The sequence below is a fragment of the Mya arenaria genome, chromosome 17, assembly GCF_026914265.1.
Source record: "Mya arenaria isolate MELC-2E11 chromosome 17, ASM2691426v1".
NCBI lineage: Eukaryota > Metazoa > Mollusca > Bivalvia > Myida > Myidae > Mya > Mya arenaria.
In genome coordinates, this window is record NC_069138.1 from 32,635,533 (window position 1) to 32,652,651 (window position 17,119).

General features: G+C 33.5%; 1 protein-coding gene across 1 annotated transcript in view; it reads right to left on the bottom strand.

Moving 5' to 3' along the window:
* The window catches only part of LOC128222983 (uncharacterized), a 114,213-nt gene extending 105,758 nt beyond the window's left edge, over positions 1–8,455 (bottom strand). The window contains exons 1-3 of the mRNA XM_052932196.1: positions 8,377–8,455; positions 6,371–6,390; positions 132–261 (exon numbers count right to left, since the gene is read on the bottom strand). Of these exons, the coding sequence (XP_052788156.1) occupies positions 132–257 (126 nt within the window). The 5' untranslated portion in view covers positions 258–261; positions 6,371–6,390; positions 8,377–8,455. The remainder of the gene's footprint in view (positions 1–131; positions 262–6,370; positions 6,391–8,376) is intronic.
* Positions 8,456–17,119: the final 8,664 nt, after the last annotated feature.

A 17,119-nucleotide genomic window follows, 5' to 3' on the forward strand; every position in this document is an offset into this window, starting at 1 on the left:
GTATGATGACAATACATACCTATTATTGCGTAAGACTAACTAGCTAGGGTCCACGGTCAATAACCTTAACAGGTCAGTAAAAAGACATATCGACCAAAACAGAAGTCTAGAGTAGTAAAATGTATACCTACCACCTCGACGGAGGCCTGAAAGGATTTCAGTTTCAGTTCCAATCGACGCTCCAATCTTTCAAATCTTTCCGCCACGCAGGTCTGCAGCACCATCATCAGCACAATGGCGGATGGTTGTAACCACATCGTTCTGTAAACATTAAATTGTCAAAATAATATGTTCAAAACAAATATTACAGGTTTTTTTTCAATGTATCTGATTCCATTGTTTATCGATACTTTTATACTATTAATATATAACGACTGAAGTATATCTAATGTATAAACGATTAATTATGTTCGTTGTTTTATTGAATATTTAAATATAATGTTATTTCTATCATGTTTAATTCGAAAAGACGGGCAACTGCTTTATTACATTTTCTCGGATATTCAATCAAATACGTTAATATTGGATCCGAGGGGTTCGAAGAGAATGTAACTATGTTTGATTTAATTTCTTGGAACAATATAACAATTAATTTCTGTGTGACATTTCAATTTTGGGAACCATAATAGGCATTATTTTGTCCTATTTGACTGTATCATCTCTATCCCCGGTACTGTATTACACTCTGCATCATTGAGACCCTTAGACTTTTCGTTAGAAAAATTTCGAAATCGTTAATAATAAACAAGGCAGTTTTATTGGTGCCATATGAAACCTCTTCGGAAACAAAACTGTGTTATATTTAGTCGCAAAATCCTTTCATGACGTCAATACTAATCTTCTAGTTTGAAAATAATAAAATTTCAACCATGCGATTCTATAAAATGAACAGTTTTCTCTCATACCTCATGAATGTTTTTAACATTGAGGCTTATTCAATTCTAGGTACGAAGGTAATGTAAACGGAAGAAAGTACCGGGTTTGCCGAAGATGATTTGAATGAAAGACGTTTATGTTTTAGGCTTGTAATCGCATCTTAAAAACAACAAAGTATGTTCGTAATATGTTTATTCAAATATATCCCAAACCTAGCAATGTTTCACAAAGTTAAATCAAAGTTACCAACACATAACATTTCGACCCTTTTAACAAAATGGCTTAATGATAATCCATAACCATAAGTGAGTTAATGGGTATTAAATGTCTACGAAAGCCCTATATGTTAAAGAGTCACAATATAGGTGCAAGTAAAAAGTTGTTTTAATGCATTATTTTGTTTAACTTATTGCTAGTAAAAAGGTTACTGTGAAACAATACCAAAAAAACAACAATATTTAATTGATTTAATAATTAAAGTGAAATGAATTAAACATAATAATGCATTATTAATATGTTTTTGCATTAACCTTTATTGTGCCGCTTTAAGGGCTTAAACCACACAGACAGGCATAAGCATGTTGCAAATCAACACAGACAAACAACGCATGCATTTATATAGTTCTTAACTAATGTAAGTAAATCGAAACTTGAGGTCGCTGGAGTTCAACCAGGTTTAGGCACGTCATACGCCACTATTATACAATTATATATGCTAGCTGAATCCATGCTTTTAAGTATTAAGGCTTTGTCACTGATTACAGAAATTGGAGCTTAATTCAAAAGCCAAGGTAAATTTTATTTAAGAGTTTCTTTTCAGAAGTTTGAACTGTCGAATTAATTGACCAACACACTCAATGGAATCATTGAGGTGTTTCTTAGGATAATTTGCTATACTAATGCGCTTAGGTTAAATATATATCGCGTTATTCAACTATGTGCATATACACATCATTTATCATAATATTGATTTGAAAATCTCTCTGAATAGCTGAAAATTCACGCTGCTTGTTCTATTAAAACATGTATACTTATTTACAAAAATACCTTTTCCAACGATTAATACGCTTATCCAGTTAAAACCTTTGCACTCTTTAACAACGTTCAAACAAGCAGGCATCCTCGTTTCTGACAGCTGAGACAAAACAGCAATCTTATTTACGCAGCTATATATTTCGAGCATAATCCCACGTACGCATATGAACAAAGTCGCATATACCTTGGCCTGTTTCATTCATTCAGTAGAGTCAAACATATGCCGCGAACTATTTGGAGACATTTTGCTGCTTTTATTGTCAGTTTCATAAGTCAGTTGCAAAAATTTAACTTTATATTGTCATAACTTTCAAGCTGTATAAAGACATACCTACTCTCCAATGAGAAATTGTCAAACTTTATTACGATATGCTTGAATGTATTCTTATATTTAAGTACCTCTTAAACAAGTGTTCCCATAGTCATACAGGTTTAGAAAATGCCCTGACAAGCAAAATATGTGACATTTCCATAGAATAAATGTACTTTTTTTGAAATGCCATTGAGGCAGAACTTCTCTTGGGAAACAACAATACTCTAACATAAAAACTGAAATAGTGTATAAAATTGTAAAGAGTTTGTAAATATCCGTACCTAAAATAGTATGAAGTAATTTGTGCATATTTTCTCTTAAAATGACCGAAATAAAGCACTTACCTTTAACTGCGTTTTAACAACCTTAATTATATCAACGGATATCAAAGACGGTTACAAACTGTAACAAACACACCAAAGCAAAATAAAACTATTTAGCCATCAAACCTGTATATTTAATTGATCAAGGTATTTCAAAAAAGGTATTTTTTGCCATCATTAGATTGGTAAGTTTAGTTTTTTGTCAAAACCAACAAAACATCGTTTAGAAGCCAAAGTATTTAAAAGTGTATCATGTAAGACTTTAATCATTTATCAACCTTCAAGAGCAAAGTTTTGTCTTTCTGTTTTATTAGTTCGGATTGCCTTTTTCCAGCGGCTGTTTAATGTTTGATTTCCTCAAAGAAGTTAACGAGTAGGTGATATACTCTCGTTTTAATCAACATTGTTTTGTGTTTTCTGACTGGTAAGAGTTGAAATGTGAACATAACGCTTATCAAAGAATGTATTTTCTATGGCCAAACCAAATGTACCTCTGAGGGGAAACACCTGCATCTATCAATCATTAAACAGGAATTATTTTCACCAGCAGCTGCTCTGGCAGCAGACAAGATGTTTACCAAATTTTAGCAAGCAAATAAATAAAAAACATAATTTCATAACAAAACAACATCTGTTTTGTATCAATGAAGGACCTGTTTTATCTAAAGATTTTGCTTCCTCGCTGTTCTCTAATTTTTCAACAAACCAATTAGACTCCGTATTGACATAATCGTAAAACCCCTGTTATCGTAAAAGCTAAACCAATCGTTTGCGATGTCAAATATAATTTCGTATTTGTAATTGAGAGTTTAATTATTTCAAAAAAATAATAATTAAATAGAGATATTTTATGTGTATAAAGGCTGTTTAGATTTACCGGGTGGACAAAAAGTTATTTTTATAACTTACTACTTACGAGTGGCTTTATTTTACGTTCTCACTGTTTAGCTTCAGTTTGAATCACTAACGTTTTATCTCAAATCAGACCCAGATTTTGAAGCATTCCTTATAATATGTAAATGCATTGTCCTGTATACGCAATTTATTGACCGTTCAGTGGCGGAGATCCCAGTGTTTATCGGATGGGTGATGTTTGTTCGTGTGTTTGTGTCTCTAGTTCAGTGTCGTTTGAGAATTTGTTTTGTGGCTCTAAATATGGTATACATTTGAATGTTTCCATTGCATAACTGTTTCCATTGTTTTTTTTCTGATACTCGCACTACCCGGTTTGAAACACAAAACGTAAGCAGTGTAGGTGAAATTTCCTTTAGTTTTAACAAAGAGAAAAAAGTTATGCTAACTTATACTAAGGCATTCTTGTCGGCACGATGTTGCGCAATAATGTGGTTTTGTGTTGTGGGGGAAAACCGGAGTACCCGGAGAAAACCCACTTGGCCGATTGGTGACCACCAACCAAACTCACATACGCCCAGGCCGGGAATCGATCCCGGGTGAGAAGCGAGTGCGCTAACCATTGCACTAACCGGACAACCGGATGCGACTTGAATTATAAATACCGAGATGTGTATTATGATGCTTTCGACAAAGGCAAAATGCATGATTTATTATTATAATGCATTCCACAAAGACAAAATTGGTATTATGATGCATTTCACAAAGATATTAAGATGCATTCCACAATGACAAATGTGTTTTATGATGCATTCCACAAATATATTATGATGCATTCCACGGAGACAAAATGTATATTATGTTGCATTCCACATAGATCAAATCGGTATTACGATGAATTCTATTTAGACCTGGTGTATATTATGTTGCATAACCGTTTATTACGATACGTTCTGCAAAATAAATGTATATAATGATGCATTTCATAAGGACAAAATGTGTATTATGATGCATTCCACAAAGACCAAATGAATATCATGATGCATAAATGATATCACACAAACCAAAACATCTCTTAACGATACCAATGTTAGTGTATATAATTGTTTTTCATAAAAATATTTTATTTGCTTTTATCTAAACTATGATTTATTCCATTCTTGGGAAAATTTTAAGCTTTATAAAACATTACTTAATGTGTGGTGTTTTTTGTTGTTTTTTTCAAACCAAAATTAGCTCTGACTCATAAGTTTAGTAGTGTAGCCTTTTGATGTGTTATTTATCCATGACTGTGGTCGTGTATTTAGCATACGAATAGGCCAGTCATTTTCTAAGTGATGAGTTTAGTGATTGAGTTCATTTGTGTACCTGTTTATATTTACACCTCAACTTCCATTCCTTAAAAGAACTGCCTTTGGCAATTGCGTTTATAAATTGATGAACGCAACATCTTCGGATATGTTCGGATCGCCAATGAAAACTATTGATCTTGCTATTGTTTGTATTGTGTCAGCAGGTCCCGTAAAATATAATTTAACATTTTAGAAAGTGTTAATTTATGATATGTTTAATTTACTGCTGCCATAAGTGTTTCAATTTTACGTTTAAAAGGGATTTCAAGTGGTTGATCTTTTCTCGCGTTATTGTGACGTCATTTGAAAAAAAAGATTCCGGTTACAGTCGTGTCGTTCTATTTACAAAATGGGTAAGAAAGGATAACTGAAAAGTTTTTTTAAATGAATAAAAGTTTCTTTTAACAATTCTTGAAATAAATAATGAACTATTGGTGTACATATAAGGAATGAATTGCGGGGTTGATGTCATGATCGGGGATACGAACGCTATTGGGCTGGTCAAATTACGCGTGGAGTCCTTCGTTCATACCCCCAATAATAACATCAACCCCGCAATTATATTCCTTAAATAAAGTCAACGCAACTATTTAATATAGTAGGAACTCTTTGTAACATAACATGTGCTATACGTTTAGAACACCTTATTCAAACAAACGCCGGATAAGTAATAAAGCGATCGGGTGTTAATGAGCATGCGCAGTTTACTGGTGACTTAGTTATATACAATACATTACAAATGTTTTAAAAAATGAAATAAGTATATTGAAAATAAATCAAACTAAATATAAAGATAATATAAGACGTGATTGAAAAACAAAATAACTGATATTGTTATTAATTTAAATTTGTGTCTCATTCTGTTTACACTTGAGGCTGTCCCACCTGTGACCATATTTTGACGATGGTAGCGCTGAACGGATGTTATAACATTTTGATCTAGCTTGCTGCATTTTTATTCTTCTCCCAGCCATGAAAAAATCGTTTAAACCCTTCATAACCGTTTGTCTTATTAAGGGGCATGCTATCTTCAATTACGTCAATTGCTTTAATGTCAGGTCATCTGTGGTGCTTAAATAAATCAGTGCTTGTGAATTGCATGATTGCAACAAAACCGCTGCTTTAGCAGACCTACTTTTGGTACTGACTGTTAAACCGAATCCCGCATTGAACGTTTATTTGTTTACCTGTGTATAAAATTAGTCTGGATTCAGGTGCTAGCTATGGCAACTGCTTATGATTATAATTACTTTTATGATATAATATTCACCTGACAGCCCATGTCAATATTAACTCTATTTTTGTTGGGGGTGGGGTGGGGGGGTGGGGAGGGGTCTAAATGAGAGGCTTACAACTGCTTGGTCGACAGAAGAAATACTTCTAACATTGTACAAATACAACTCATGGTTTCGAACTGTTCTCGTCGATTTGAGCATAGGGTGCACTCGTAACTTTAAAACACAATAAGAACTCTCTGTAATACATCACGCGATATACGTTTAGACTTCTTTATTCAAGCAAACTAGTAAGCAACAATGCGAGCGTGTTGAATACGCATGTGAAGTTAATATCGTAGGATAAGTTAAACAAGAGGGCCAAGATTGCCGTAAAACGCTCACCTAAGCAAAGGGCCACACCTCTGTAATAAAACATCAATAAAACTGTTGCAATTTAAACATATCTTTACTGATAATGATGACTTGTTTCATATGAATAAAGGGTCATGCAATGAAGCTACCTTAAAGTTTTATTGAATTTGTCATGGTAGTTTCAGAGATTTTGTTAAAAGCAAAACAGTAAGTCGGCCATTTTGTTGTTGTTGTTGTTGTTGTTGTTGATCAATCTTAATGCCTTTTTTGTATTTTTGTAGAGGGTCATGCAATAAAGCCTCCTGTAAAGTTTCAGTATATTTGATCTGGTAGTTTCAGGGGAAATGTTTTTTAAAAGAAAAACAGGAAGTTGGCCAGAGTGTTGTTGTTGTTGATCAATCGCGACTCCTTGTTGTTTTTTGTAGAGAGTCACCCAAGGAAGCTAACTTTAGAGATTAATTGAATTTGGAGTGGTAGTTCCAGAGGAGATTTGTTTTCAAAGCAACACAGGAAGTCAGCCTTTTTGCTGTTGTTGCTGCTGTTGTTTTTGATGATCAATCGTGACCCCTTGTTGTATTTTTGTAGATGGTCACTAAAGGAAGCTTCCTGTAAAGTTTTATTGAATCTGGACTGGTGGTTTTAGAGATGATGTTTTTAAAAGCAAAACAGGAAGTTGGCCATTTTGTTGTTGTTGTTGTTGTTGTTGTGTTTTTGATCAATCGTAACTCCTTGTTGTATTTTTGTAGAGGGTTACCCAAGGAAGCTTCCTGTAAAGTTTCATTGAATTTGGAGTGGTAGTTTCAGAAGAGGTGCTTTTTAAAGCAAAACATGAAGTCAGCCATTTTGTTGTAGTTGCTGTTGTAGTAGTTGTTGTTGTTGAACAATAATGACCCCTTGTTGTATGTTTATAGAGGGTCACCAAGGAAGTTTTTTCCTATTAAGTGTCATTGAATTTGGACTGGTTGTTTCAGAGAAGATGGTTTATAAAGCAAAACAGGAAGTCGGCCATTTTTGTTGTTGTTGATCAACATTCATTGAATTTGGCAGTTTTAGAGGAGATATATTTTAAGCAATTGTTGACGGGCGGACGTCCGAACGGACGGACGGACGGACGACGGGAAAGACCGATCACAATAGCTCACCTTTAGCACTTCTTGCTCTTGTGAGCTAAAAAGAACAGTTAAATCATGTGCAAATAAGCAGAATCAGACCCTTTATCATCTAGAAATGTTTTAACATATAGGCCTTTACCCAAGTGCTCAAACATATCAGGTGAATTGCACCGAAAGTTAAACTGCAAAACTGATTGGTTTAACAGTAACAAGATAAAACTGTGTTACAAGTTGGATTGCTTGAAAGCCGTCAAATGTTTTTTCAGTTTTCATGAGCATTGTGTTAGCTGGAGAAATTCGATGTATATAGTTTGTCTTAGCATTTTGCAATTATTGCTTAGTATGTAAGCCTGGTAATCTTATATAATTTTGGTATCATTTGAACAACTTTTGCTTTCTGTGGATATATGTAATTTGACAGCCAAAGCGTTCTTTACACAAAAGGAACACACCCCTATTGTTAATTCATGTTCCAATTTCAAAGACCTTTTTAAACTTCTCTCTTACCTGAGGAGACTTCTGTTTAAAACTGTAAGATCGGATTAACGTAATTTATGAGTGAAAATATTTTCTCTCTTCACTATTTTTATGAAACTGGCTCAGGTATGTACTATTAAAGGTGTTCGTAATAACGTTAACAATAAGAAAGGATTCAACACATAATAATAAGCCTAACACAGTTTTATTAAATGTTAAAAAATGTCCATACAATTCCCAATTAAATAACAATCTCGAAAGTAACATGTTCGATGATACTAAACTGTGTCATAAGGTTGAATATTTCTCTGTTTACAACTGTGTGCTATTATATATACCCTCTATCACACTATTGTTCTCAAAACATCTCTGAACAGTTTAACATTCACGATTGTTTTATAATAAATATATATAATAAATATGCTTACTAATATTATACAAACATACCTTGTCTAAATGGAAAATATTACTACGCACTAACTTTATCCTATGAAAATATTTGCACTTTTTCACAATGTTCAAGTCAGCAGGCAGCTGCGCGTCTGGTATTTATATATAAGAGCAGTCTTATATACGCAGCTATTTCGAGCTGTTGTGTTTTTGTTTGTAAATGACCTACTTCCTACACACTAGCGGTTTATCGATTATCAAGCATAGCAGGATTAGAAGAAACGTTTTCAGATGTTGAGTATCACAGTTATAAAGAAATCTGTGAATACATGATAAACTGTAATACGTTTTCTTGAAGTATTTTGACCGCGGAGTTAAAATAAAAAGTTAAAATTATTTCTGATGTTGTCACAGTTATAAAGAAATCTGTGAATACATGATAAACACTAATAAACACTAATTAAAATTATTTCCATTCTGTGATCAATAATTGCATAAATATCATAACATTAAATCACCAGTTTCAGTTGAGAAGTTTAAGGCACTTTTGTGAATAAAGATGTAAAATTGTACGTATTTTTCTGTTCGGGGACGTTTTTCACTTCAAAAAAAATCCATAATCGTTAATTTGTGATTGAAAGAATGATGTATGAAGTATTTTAAATAATGTTATACATCCATGAAATTGAAACTGTAAAGTGTTAAGATATCTTATTAGTCTATGTTTTTGTATTGGGTGGTATTGCATTAAGAGAATCAGCAAGGTCGACAATTAACTATTCCTTGTTGCGGGGAGGGACATTTTCTAAGGTTGTTATGATTTTTGGCCCAACCCAATACATAATAATATTGTTTGACAAAATATTTAGGATGTGTGTTTATTCAATACAGATAAAATCTCATTAGACTCTTTTCTATTTTCGTCCGTGCGATATCCATGTCCCGTGCATATGATACTATCTCAAGCCGTTAGAAATGTGTTTGTCATACGTATCTTCGAAATTATTTGACTTGCTCAAGTGCCATTTTGAATGAAGTACAATGTTTATGCTTTGTTGAGTTTGATATTGCGTTTTGGAATGACAATTACAGTTCTTCACTAACTAGAAACATACCGTGTTATAAACAGGCTTTTGTACGGTTGAATTGACGGTTTCGTGGACTAAATCAACGCGCGAACGCGCTGAAAGACTTTCTGCGGGCAAATATGTGAGAGTTGCAAATTTTATTTGAACAAGGGGAATGGGTGAAGGGCACATAGATAAAACTAAAAACTGTGCCAAGGGCCAAGAGCGCTTGTGCCCACATTGGGTGAGGAAAAAAGCACATCTTTATCTATTTTATGTCGTCTGGTGTCATTTTGTTTATGCAAAGGTCACTTCAATCGTCGTAATCGCCCATCCCCGTGTATTTGAGGTTACAATGCATGCCTCTTTCAATCGTTTTTAAGTTTTTTCGGTGCTTTGATTATATATCATACGATAGGAAACTGTTATACATCATAAATAACATTTTTTCCTTTTATTAACATACACGTTTTGTTTAAGGAAAATATTTTTTTTACAAACAACTTCAGCAATAATTCCTTTAAAAATGCACAGCTTATCCGATTTCAGTCAACGTATCCTAATCCCCATGTAATTATTTAGGTTATAATGCATTCCCCTTTCAATCGCTTCTAAAGGCTGTTAGGTGCTTTGACTAGATATGATACGATAGGCAAGTTTTATGAACAGAAAAATAATTTTAGTTTACAAACAACTTTAGCATTAATGCCTTTCAAAATGCAGAGCTTATCAGATGGTCGTTTTCCCGCGGTGAGGACAAACATGTGGTCAGATAATGTATGTAGAAACTATTTTTAGATTATCGATACAGAATACAGCGCGGAAATAGCCGAACAAGCAAAAACTCATACTCGGACCACAATACACCTAATCTATATTTATAGTTTCGACGTCATTCTGCTAAACATAGAGCGCATTGACACAAAAAAATGGGTTAAAACGACATGAAAAAATGGAGTTCTTTCGATTTTGCGGTCTTTAGACTATCTGCGCGCATGCGCAGATAGTCTAAATATCAGCGCATCTATTGTAAAAGTAAGCACAATATATTGCCACACGTACCATTGATTTCTTTTGCATACTACAACAAGAAGCATTATGTAGTTGTATGTAAATGAAACTCAAACCATGTTTTTCTGGATTATTTTGGCGCCATGCAATACAAAAAATAATTCCAGCATACAAGCAATAATCAATGCTAGACTACTGTGCGGGATACGTGTTTACAGTTTTGTTAGGGCACACCACCTATCATATTTATGTTAAGCATTCGCTAAACATAAAGTGGTATCTTCTAAACCTACGAACACAAATGACATGTTTGGGATATGCGTTTTTAAGAAACATTTTCTACTCATTCCATATAGTCAAACATACGTCACACAATGTTTTGAAACTGTTTGTTGATTACATTTGTCAGTTTATAAATCATTTGCAGCAAAGGTATGACAATATATGTTTCATATTGCCATAGCAATCGAACGATGTAAAAACATACCTTTTCCCCCAAGGAGATTTTGTTATGTGCACATAAATTCGATAACTTTGCTTAGTTTTATGAAAATAGTCACGTATCTCTGCAACAAGTGTTCTTAAAGTATAACAGTATAAAGCATAATGTGTTGAAAATCAAAATATTTGACATTTCGATAAAAAAATGTACACAACTCATGCAAAGCCATTGAGGCAGACATTCTCTTGAGAGAGGGTTCATTTATAAATACAACAGAAGCCATTATTTGTAATTAACACCAATACTCCTACATAAGTGCTCAAATAGTGTTTGCAAATGTAGAAGGTTTTGTGAATGTTTCCCCTAAGAACTATTTGAATAAACTGTTGCTACTTAATCTTACTTTCAAAATCCTCTATCAACGGATAGCCAAGCATGCATGTAAGTTGTAACATAAACTCTCAAGGAAGGGAAACTATTTTTTGCTGTCAGAAATATATTTGTTTTATCATGGTCATTCCAAATTAAATCCATTTGCCATCACACGATTGGTAACCTCCGTTTTGTAAAAACCATCGAAATATTCGTTTGAAGCAAATAATTATGCAAAATGCGTATTATGCTTATTAAGGAAATTATTCAAGTAAACAAGACTTAAGTCATTCATAAACCTGCAAGAGAAATTGTTTGACATTATCTACCATACGGATTCGTTTCTCGAATGTATTTTGTATATTTGTTTATTTCAATGAAATTGAATTATAGTAATATGTTCTCGTTTTTATCTTCATCAATCAAATTTTAAACAGGAAACTTTTTCAACAGATGCACCACTGGCAGCAGATAAATTCATTCAAACATTCGAAAACAAAAAAGCAATTTAATTACAAAACAGTATGTGGTTGCTTTCAAAGCAGGGCCTGTCTTATTTACAAAGCTCTTGCTTCCTTGCTGTTCCTATTTTATCACTCGATATACAGTATTCTGTTTATAAGTAATTGAAAAGCTTTCATATAGTACGCAAAACAAACTAAACGAATCCTTTGTGGTCTTCAAAATGAATCCCTATTACATGTGAGTTGAATGATTTTGAACGTATTAATAACCAGTATTTACTGTGGAAAAAGTACTTTTACCGAGCGGACATAAAGTTGAGTTGTATATTATGATTGGCTTTATTTTACAGAGGCTGTCACTTTTAACATACATTTAAAGTAAAGATGTTCATTGCAGACGTATTATCTCAAATCTTACACAATTGTTTTGACATTTGAAAACATTGTTTACTGATAAATAATAGAAATTATGTAACATAAATGACCAACAGTACATCATAGATAAAGTTATGGCAGTTTCTTATTTTGTTCTTACTTCATAACACCTGAAAGCTTAAGTGAAATGACTTATTTTAAATATTTCGAGGTCTAAACAGAGTGTTTGCAATATTCTTGTCAGTAAAATAATAATACATTTTTCAACTGCAAATTAAACCCTTCCATATGACACCAAAAAGATATGGGTTCCCCAAAGAAATGTATGCCAAAAGACAGACATATGTGTAAATATTTTCTAGAAACGTATCAAGCACATTTTAAGGGCCTTATAACATAAGTCAAGCTGTCTATATATGTATGTGAAGCATACGGTTTTAATACTCAAATATCCTATTCACTTAAAAAATAATATAAACCTTTAAATGTCTGTTAAGCAATTATGCACCAGTCATTATGTTATTGCATTTTTAATGGTTCTTGTGGTTACACATGTCAAAAAAAGGTGAAGAGTAACCATCTGGATATGCATACAAAAAATAAGTTCACATCATTAAAACATAATGGGACATTAAATAGTTATTTTTCCCATCATCATAAACATTGACATTTTGATATGTGATTTTGGCCTTACTTTTAAATCCGGGATCTATTCATTAATCAGGTTAACAATGGACACTCAATATAGCGCATACATATGTCTTTCCAATAAACCAATTTCCCTCCAAATGAGCAGTATGCCTTTTATTTTGGTATGGTCAGTAAACATATTTAGTCAATCGATGAAAGGTAAGTTTGCGTACTGGTGTATAACTGGGAGTTAAGCCTGTAGAATGGTCTAACTGGTAGTTAAGCTTGTGGAATGGTCAGTGTATAGCTTGTTGACAAGCTTTTGTAATGGTCAGTGTATAGCTTGTTTACAAGCTTTTGGAATGGTCAGTGTATAGCTTGTTGACAAGCTTTTGGAATGGTCAGTGTATAGCTTGTTGACAAGCTTTTGGAATGGTCAGTGTATAGCTTGTTGACAAGCTTGTGGAATGGTCAGTGTATAGCTTGAGGACAAGCTTTTGGAATGGTCAGTGTATAGCTTGTTGACAAGCTTGTGGAATGGTTAGTGTATAACCTGAGTCAAACTTGTCGAATGTTCAGATTACAGTAAAACAAAAATTAAACTTGTTGAATGGTCAGTGTAAAACTAAACTTAAACTTGTCAAATGCTAAAATGTTTACTGTAAAACTAAAGTTTTGATTATTGAGTGATGACTTTTTTATGACTGAGAGTTAAGCTTTCAAAAAAGGTCAGTGTAAACGTGAAGTTAAACTTATGGAATGGTCAGTGTATAAGTGAAGTTAAACTTATGGAATGGTCAGTGGAGTGTTCAGTGTAAAAATGGAAATTAAGTTTGTGTAATGGAAAGTGCATTGCTGGGAGTTGGTGCATTGTTTCGTCAACATTTGAGCAAATTTCAGTAGAGTTCGTTTCCGATTTAACGATTCGAAGTGGATTAATTATATGATTAGTGTTATAAATTGTTGTTTGCATAATATACACCCCGGCTTTGTGCTGTTCTGCATGTACTTACAGAAATATTGCTAACTTCGGTTTAAATCAGAATGTTTTTATACGTTGTATTGCAACAATAGTTGGTTTGTTTACACCAATACTAAAACCATGCGAAAACAACATTAAAATAGTAAGGCCTCAATGTTCCGTTGAAGTAACAATATATTTATATACATATTCACACCTTAACTTCCATCCCTTAAATGAACTGCCTTTCGGCAATTGCGGTTATCATCCGACGAAGGCAACATCTTCGGTTAGTTTCTGTTCGCGAATTACCGAATAACAATATACATGGAAATTGTTTATCTTGTTATTATTTTTTTATTATGCCAGCAGGTCCCATAAAAATGAATGAACATTTTGGAAAGTGTTAACTTATGATATGTCAATTTTACGTTTAAACGTAAATATTGAAGTTATGAACGCAACTGGGTTGGGCAGAGTACGCGTTGAGTCCTTCGGAATCCACAAACTCAAACAACCACAACTGCTTTCATGCACCTATGATGACATCAATCCCGCAATTAATTCCTTAAACCATGGAAACAAAGAAACAAACCTTCTTCAATAAATGGCATTCACTTAAAATAAGATGCATTCGAACCTGCATAGTTGGTGTTAATTCTTAAATATACCAACCATTCAAAAATGAGCGTCATCTTCATTATCTAAATAACTTATACCAGGCAACTTACAATGCGGATTGTTTACAGTTAAAAATGTATTAATACCCGGTTTAAGGTTGCCTTGACCCAGGGTATAACACTTTTACACTGGACTCAACTTGAACATACCTTTCGAAAGATGATTAGCATTTTTTATTTACGAAGCTTGGAACCAACGGCCCAGGGAATGACAGTCATTAAATTGTTAACTAAAAGTTACCGGATATCTGTTAACAGTTAGATCAGGAAACGCCTGGATGCGCAAGATATTGTTAAATATACCCGTTACGGTCAACTGGAACGAAGCTGGAAATGTTCATGACCAGATTTAAGAAACCGAAGGCGAATACATCTTACTGGAAGACAGTAATGGGATATACAAGGGTTTTTAGGGATGTTTGGGGACAAGTGCCGTAATATTCTAATTTTTTTAAATATTTGTACACAATTCTTTGAACATACATAGCTCTATATACCTTTTATTCATTTCATAAGCAAAATCACAAAATTAAAAATAAGGAATTAGTTATTATCACCATAGCAACGTTAGGTAAACGTGAGCGGGGCAACTAAATGTGTAAGTAATTGCAAAAGATATATGTCGTACTATTGGACACAAAACACATGTCAATTTTTCTCAAACTATTCCCCAGAGTACTTCACACATTTCTAGTATGTTTGAACCCGTATTAAAAGCAGTTGTTGAAGGTTTCGGTTGGTATTCTCCTGATACACTCCAAACAACTACTGGAAGGTCTTTGACGTCTTCAAAACGTGAGCCTCTCACCTTGCATTTCATTGTATGCTAAACTTATTAGAAATGCTAGTTTTACATGTAGTATCTTATATAACGTAAAACATTAAGTATAGCGGATACATATTAAAGCTGCACTCTCACAGATTGACCATTGTACCATTTTTTTTTTTAATTTTTGTCTTCGAAATAGCAAATTTTTGCGTAAATATCTGCAAACCAATAATTTAACATTGCTGGCAAAAATCAGATCGTAGATTTTCATATTTCCGTTCAAAAATTAATGTTTCATGGCTCAAACTGTTACTAACATTTTAGGAAAATTCCATAAAACATCAATTTTTAACTTAAATATGAAAATCTGCAATCTGATGTCTTGTCATCAGTTTAATATAACTGGTTTCCATGGATTTTCGCAAAAATTTGCTCTTTCCAAGACAAAAAATAAAAAAGTTGTCAAAACTTTCAATCTGTGTGAGTGCAGCTTTAATTAATACATTCATAGTGGATGGGGTGTCACCACCTTTCCAGATGGTACTTTGTAGCTTAGGATGAGAACATTCATGTAGAAGAATGCATCATTGTTTTCGCAGACGACCTCATCAATGCTTTGGTAAGTGAGAATTCGGTGTCTTCCACAGAGAACTATCTTGTTTAGTTTCAGGGTCATCAAGGCTAATCCACGCTTCGTCAGCAGTGATGATGTATTTAAGGAATCTGCTACCATGGCGTCCGTATTTTTAAAGCGGAATGAAACACGCGGAATAAAACAAGCGGATTGAAACAAGCGGAATGAAACAAGTGGAATGAAACAAGCGGAATGAAACACGAAACACGCGAAATGCAATAAGCGGAATGAAACAGGTTGACTTATACAAGCGGAATGAAACAAGCGGAATGAAACACGCAGAATGAAACACGAAACACGCGGAATAAAATAAGCGCAATGAAACACAAAACACGCAGAATGAAACACGCGGATAGAAATAAACGGAATGAAACACGCGGGATGAAATAAGCGGAATGAAACACGCGGAAAGCGTAAAAACATTTAGGACAAAGCAACCTACGAAACATTTCACTCATATGAATTGAAATGCCAACAATAAATCATTTAAGACAATATAAATAACAGGAAATAAAAGAAAGTTCAAATAAAGTTTCCCAAACCAGGAAATGGAGCTCAACTTTATAGAACCTATGAATTGAATTGTTGAACCTTCTGCTTCTCAATAAATACATTACATACAACATATACATAGAGGATGTCGTGTCACGGGAATGCACCAATATATGCATATCATATAAAACATTCATCATATTTACTTCTCTTTAACTATTTGAGTTCAAATTCATGATGATAAAAATAGGCTTATTCGTGCAATGTCAAAAGCGTATTTATGGTTTAGTGAACTGGTTTATACCCCCAGTAACCCCCAGTAAATTTACATTTTACTGACCGTTACAAGTCGGTAACTAACAATCCTTGATAAACATACCTTGTTTCTTTGTATAGTATATAATTCTATGCACTGTGTTGATTTGTGCTGTTGTTTAATGTTTTTTGTGTGTGTTTTTTTGTTTTTGTGTTTTATGTCTCTTTTAATGGCGTTTACCCTGTGCCATTAAAAAGGGTTTATGTTTTAATTATTTGGCTAATGGGCTTGTTTTTTGTCGAGAACTAATTATATATTCAACCAAAGCAATACGAAGAAACTTATTTGTCTGTTTTTCAACTGTGTTAACTGTCCTACCACCAGCAATTTTTATGAGCAATTAAACAGATGATGCATTTAAATGTATTGGCAGATTTTTATCAATTTCAATAAAATTAGTGCATCATTTCTAAGATATAATTTGGACATATCCCATAATCAGTTTACACAATATAAATAGTGACGCCTTGTTTGTTGTGTCGTAGACAGGGTTGCAGCCAGGCTCTCGTGGAAATTCGGTCGTACTACTTACTTCAGAGGCAGATCGTTTTTTTACAGAAACAGTTAATAAGGATTCTGTTTTGAGG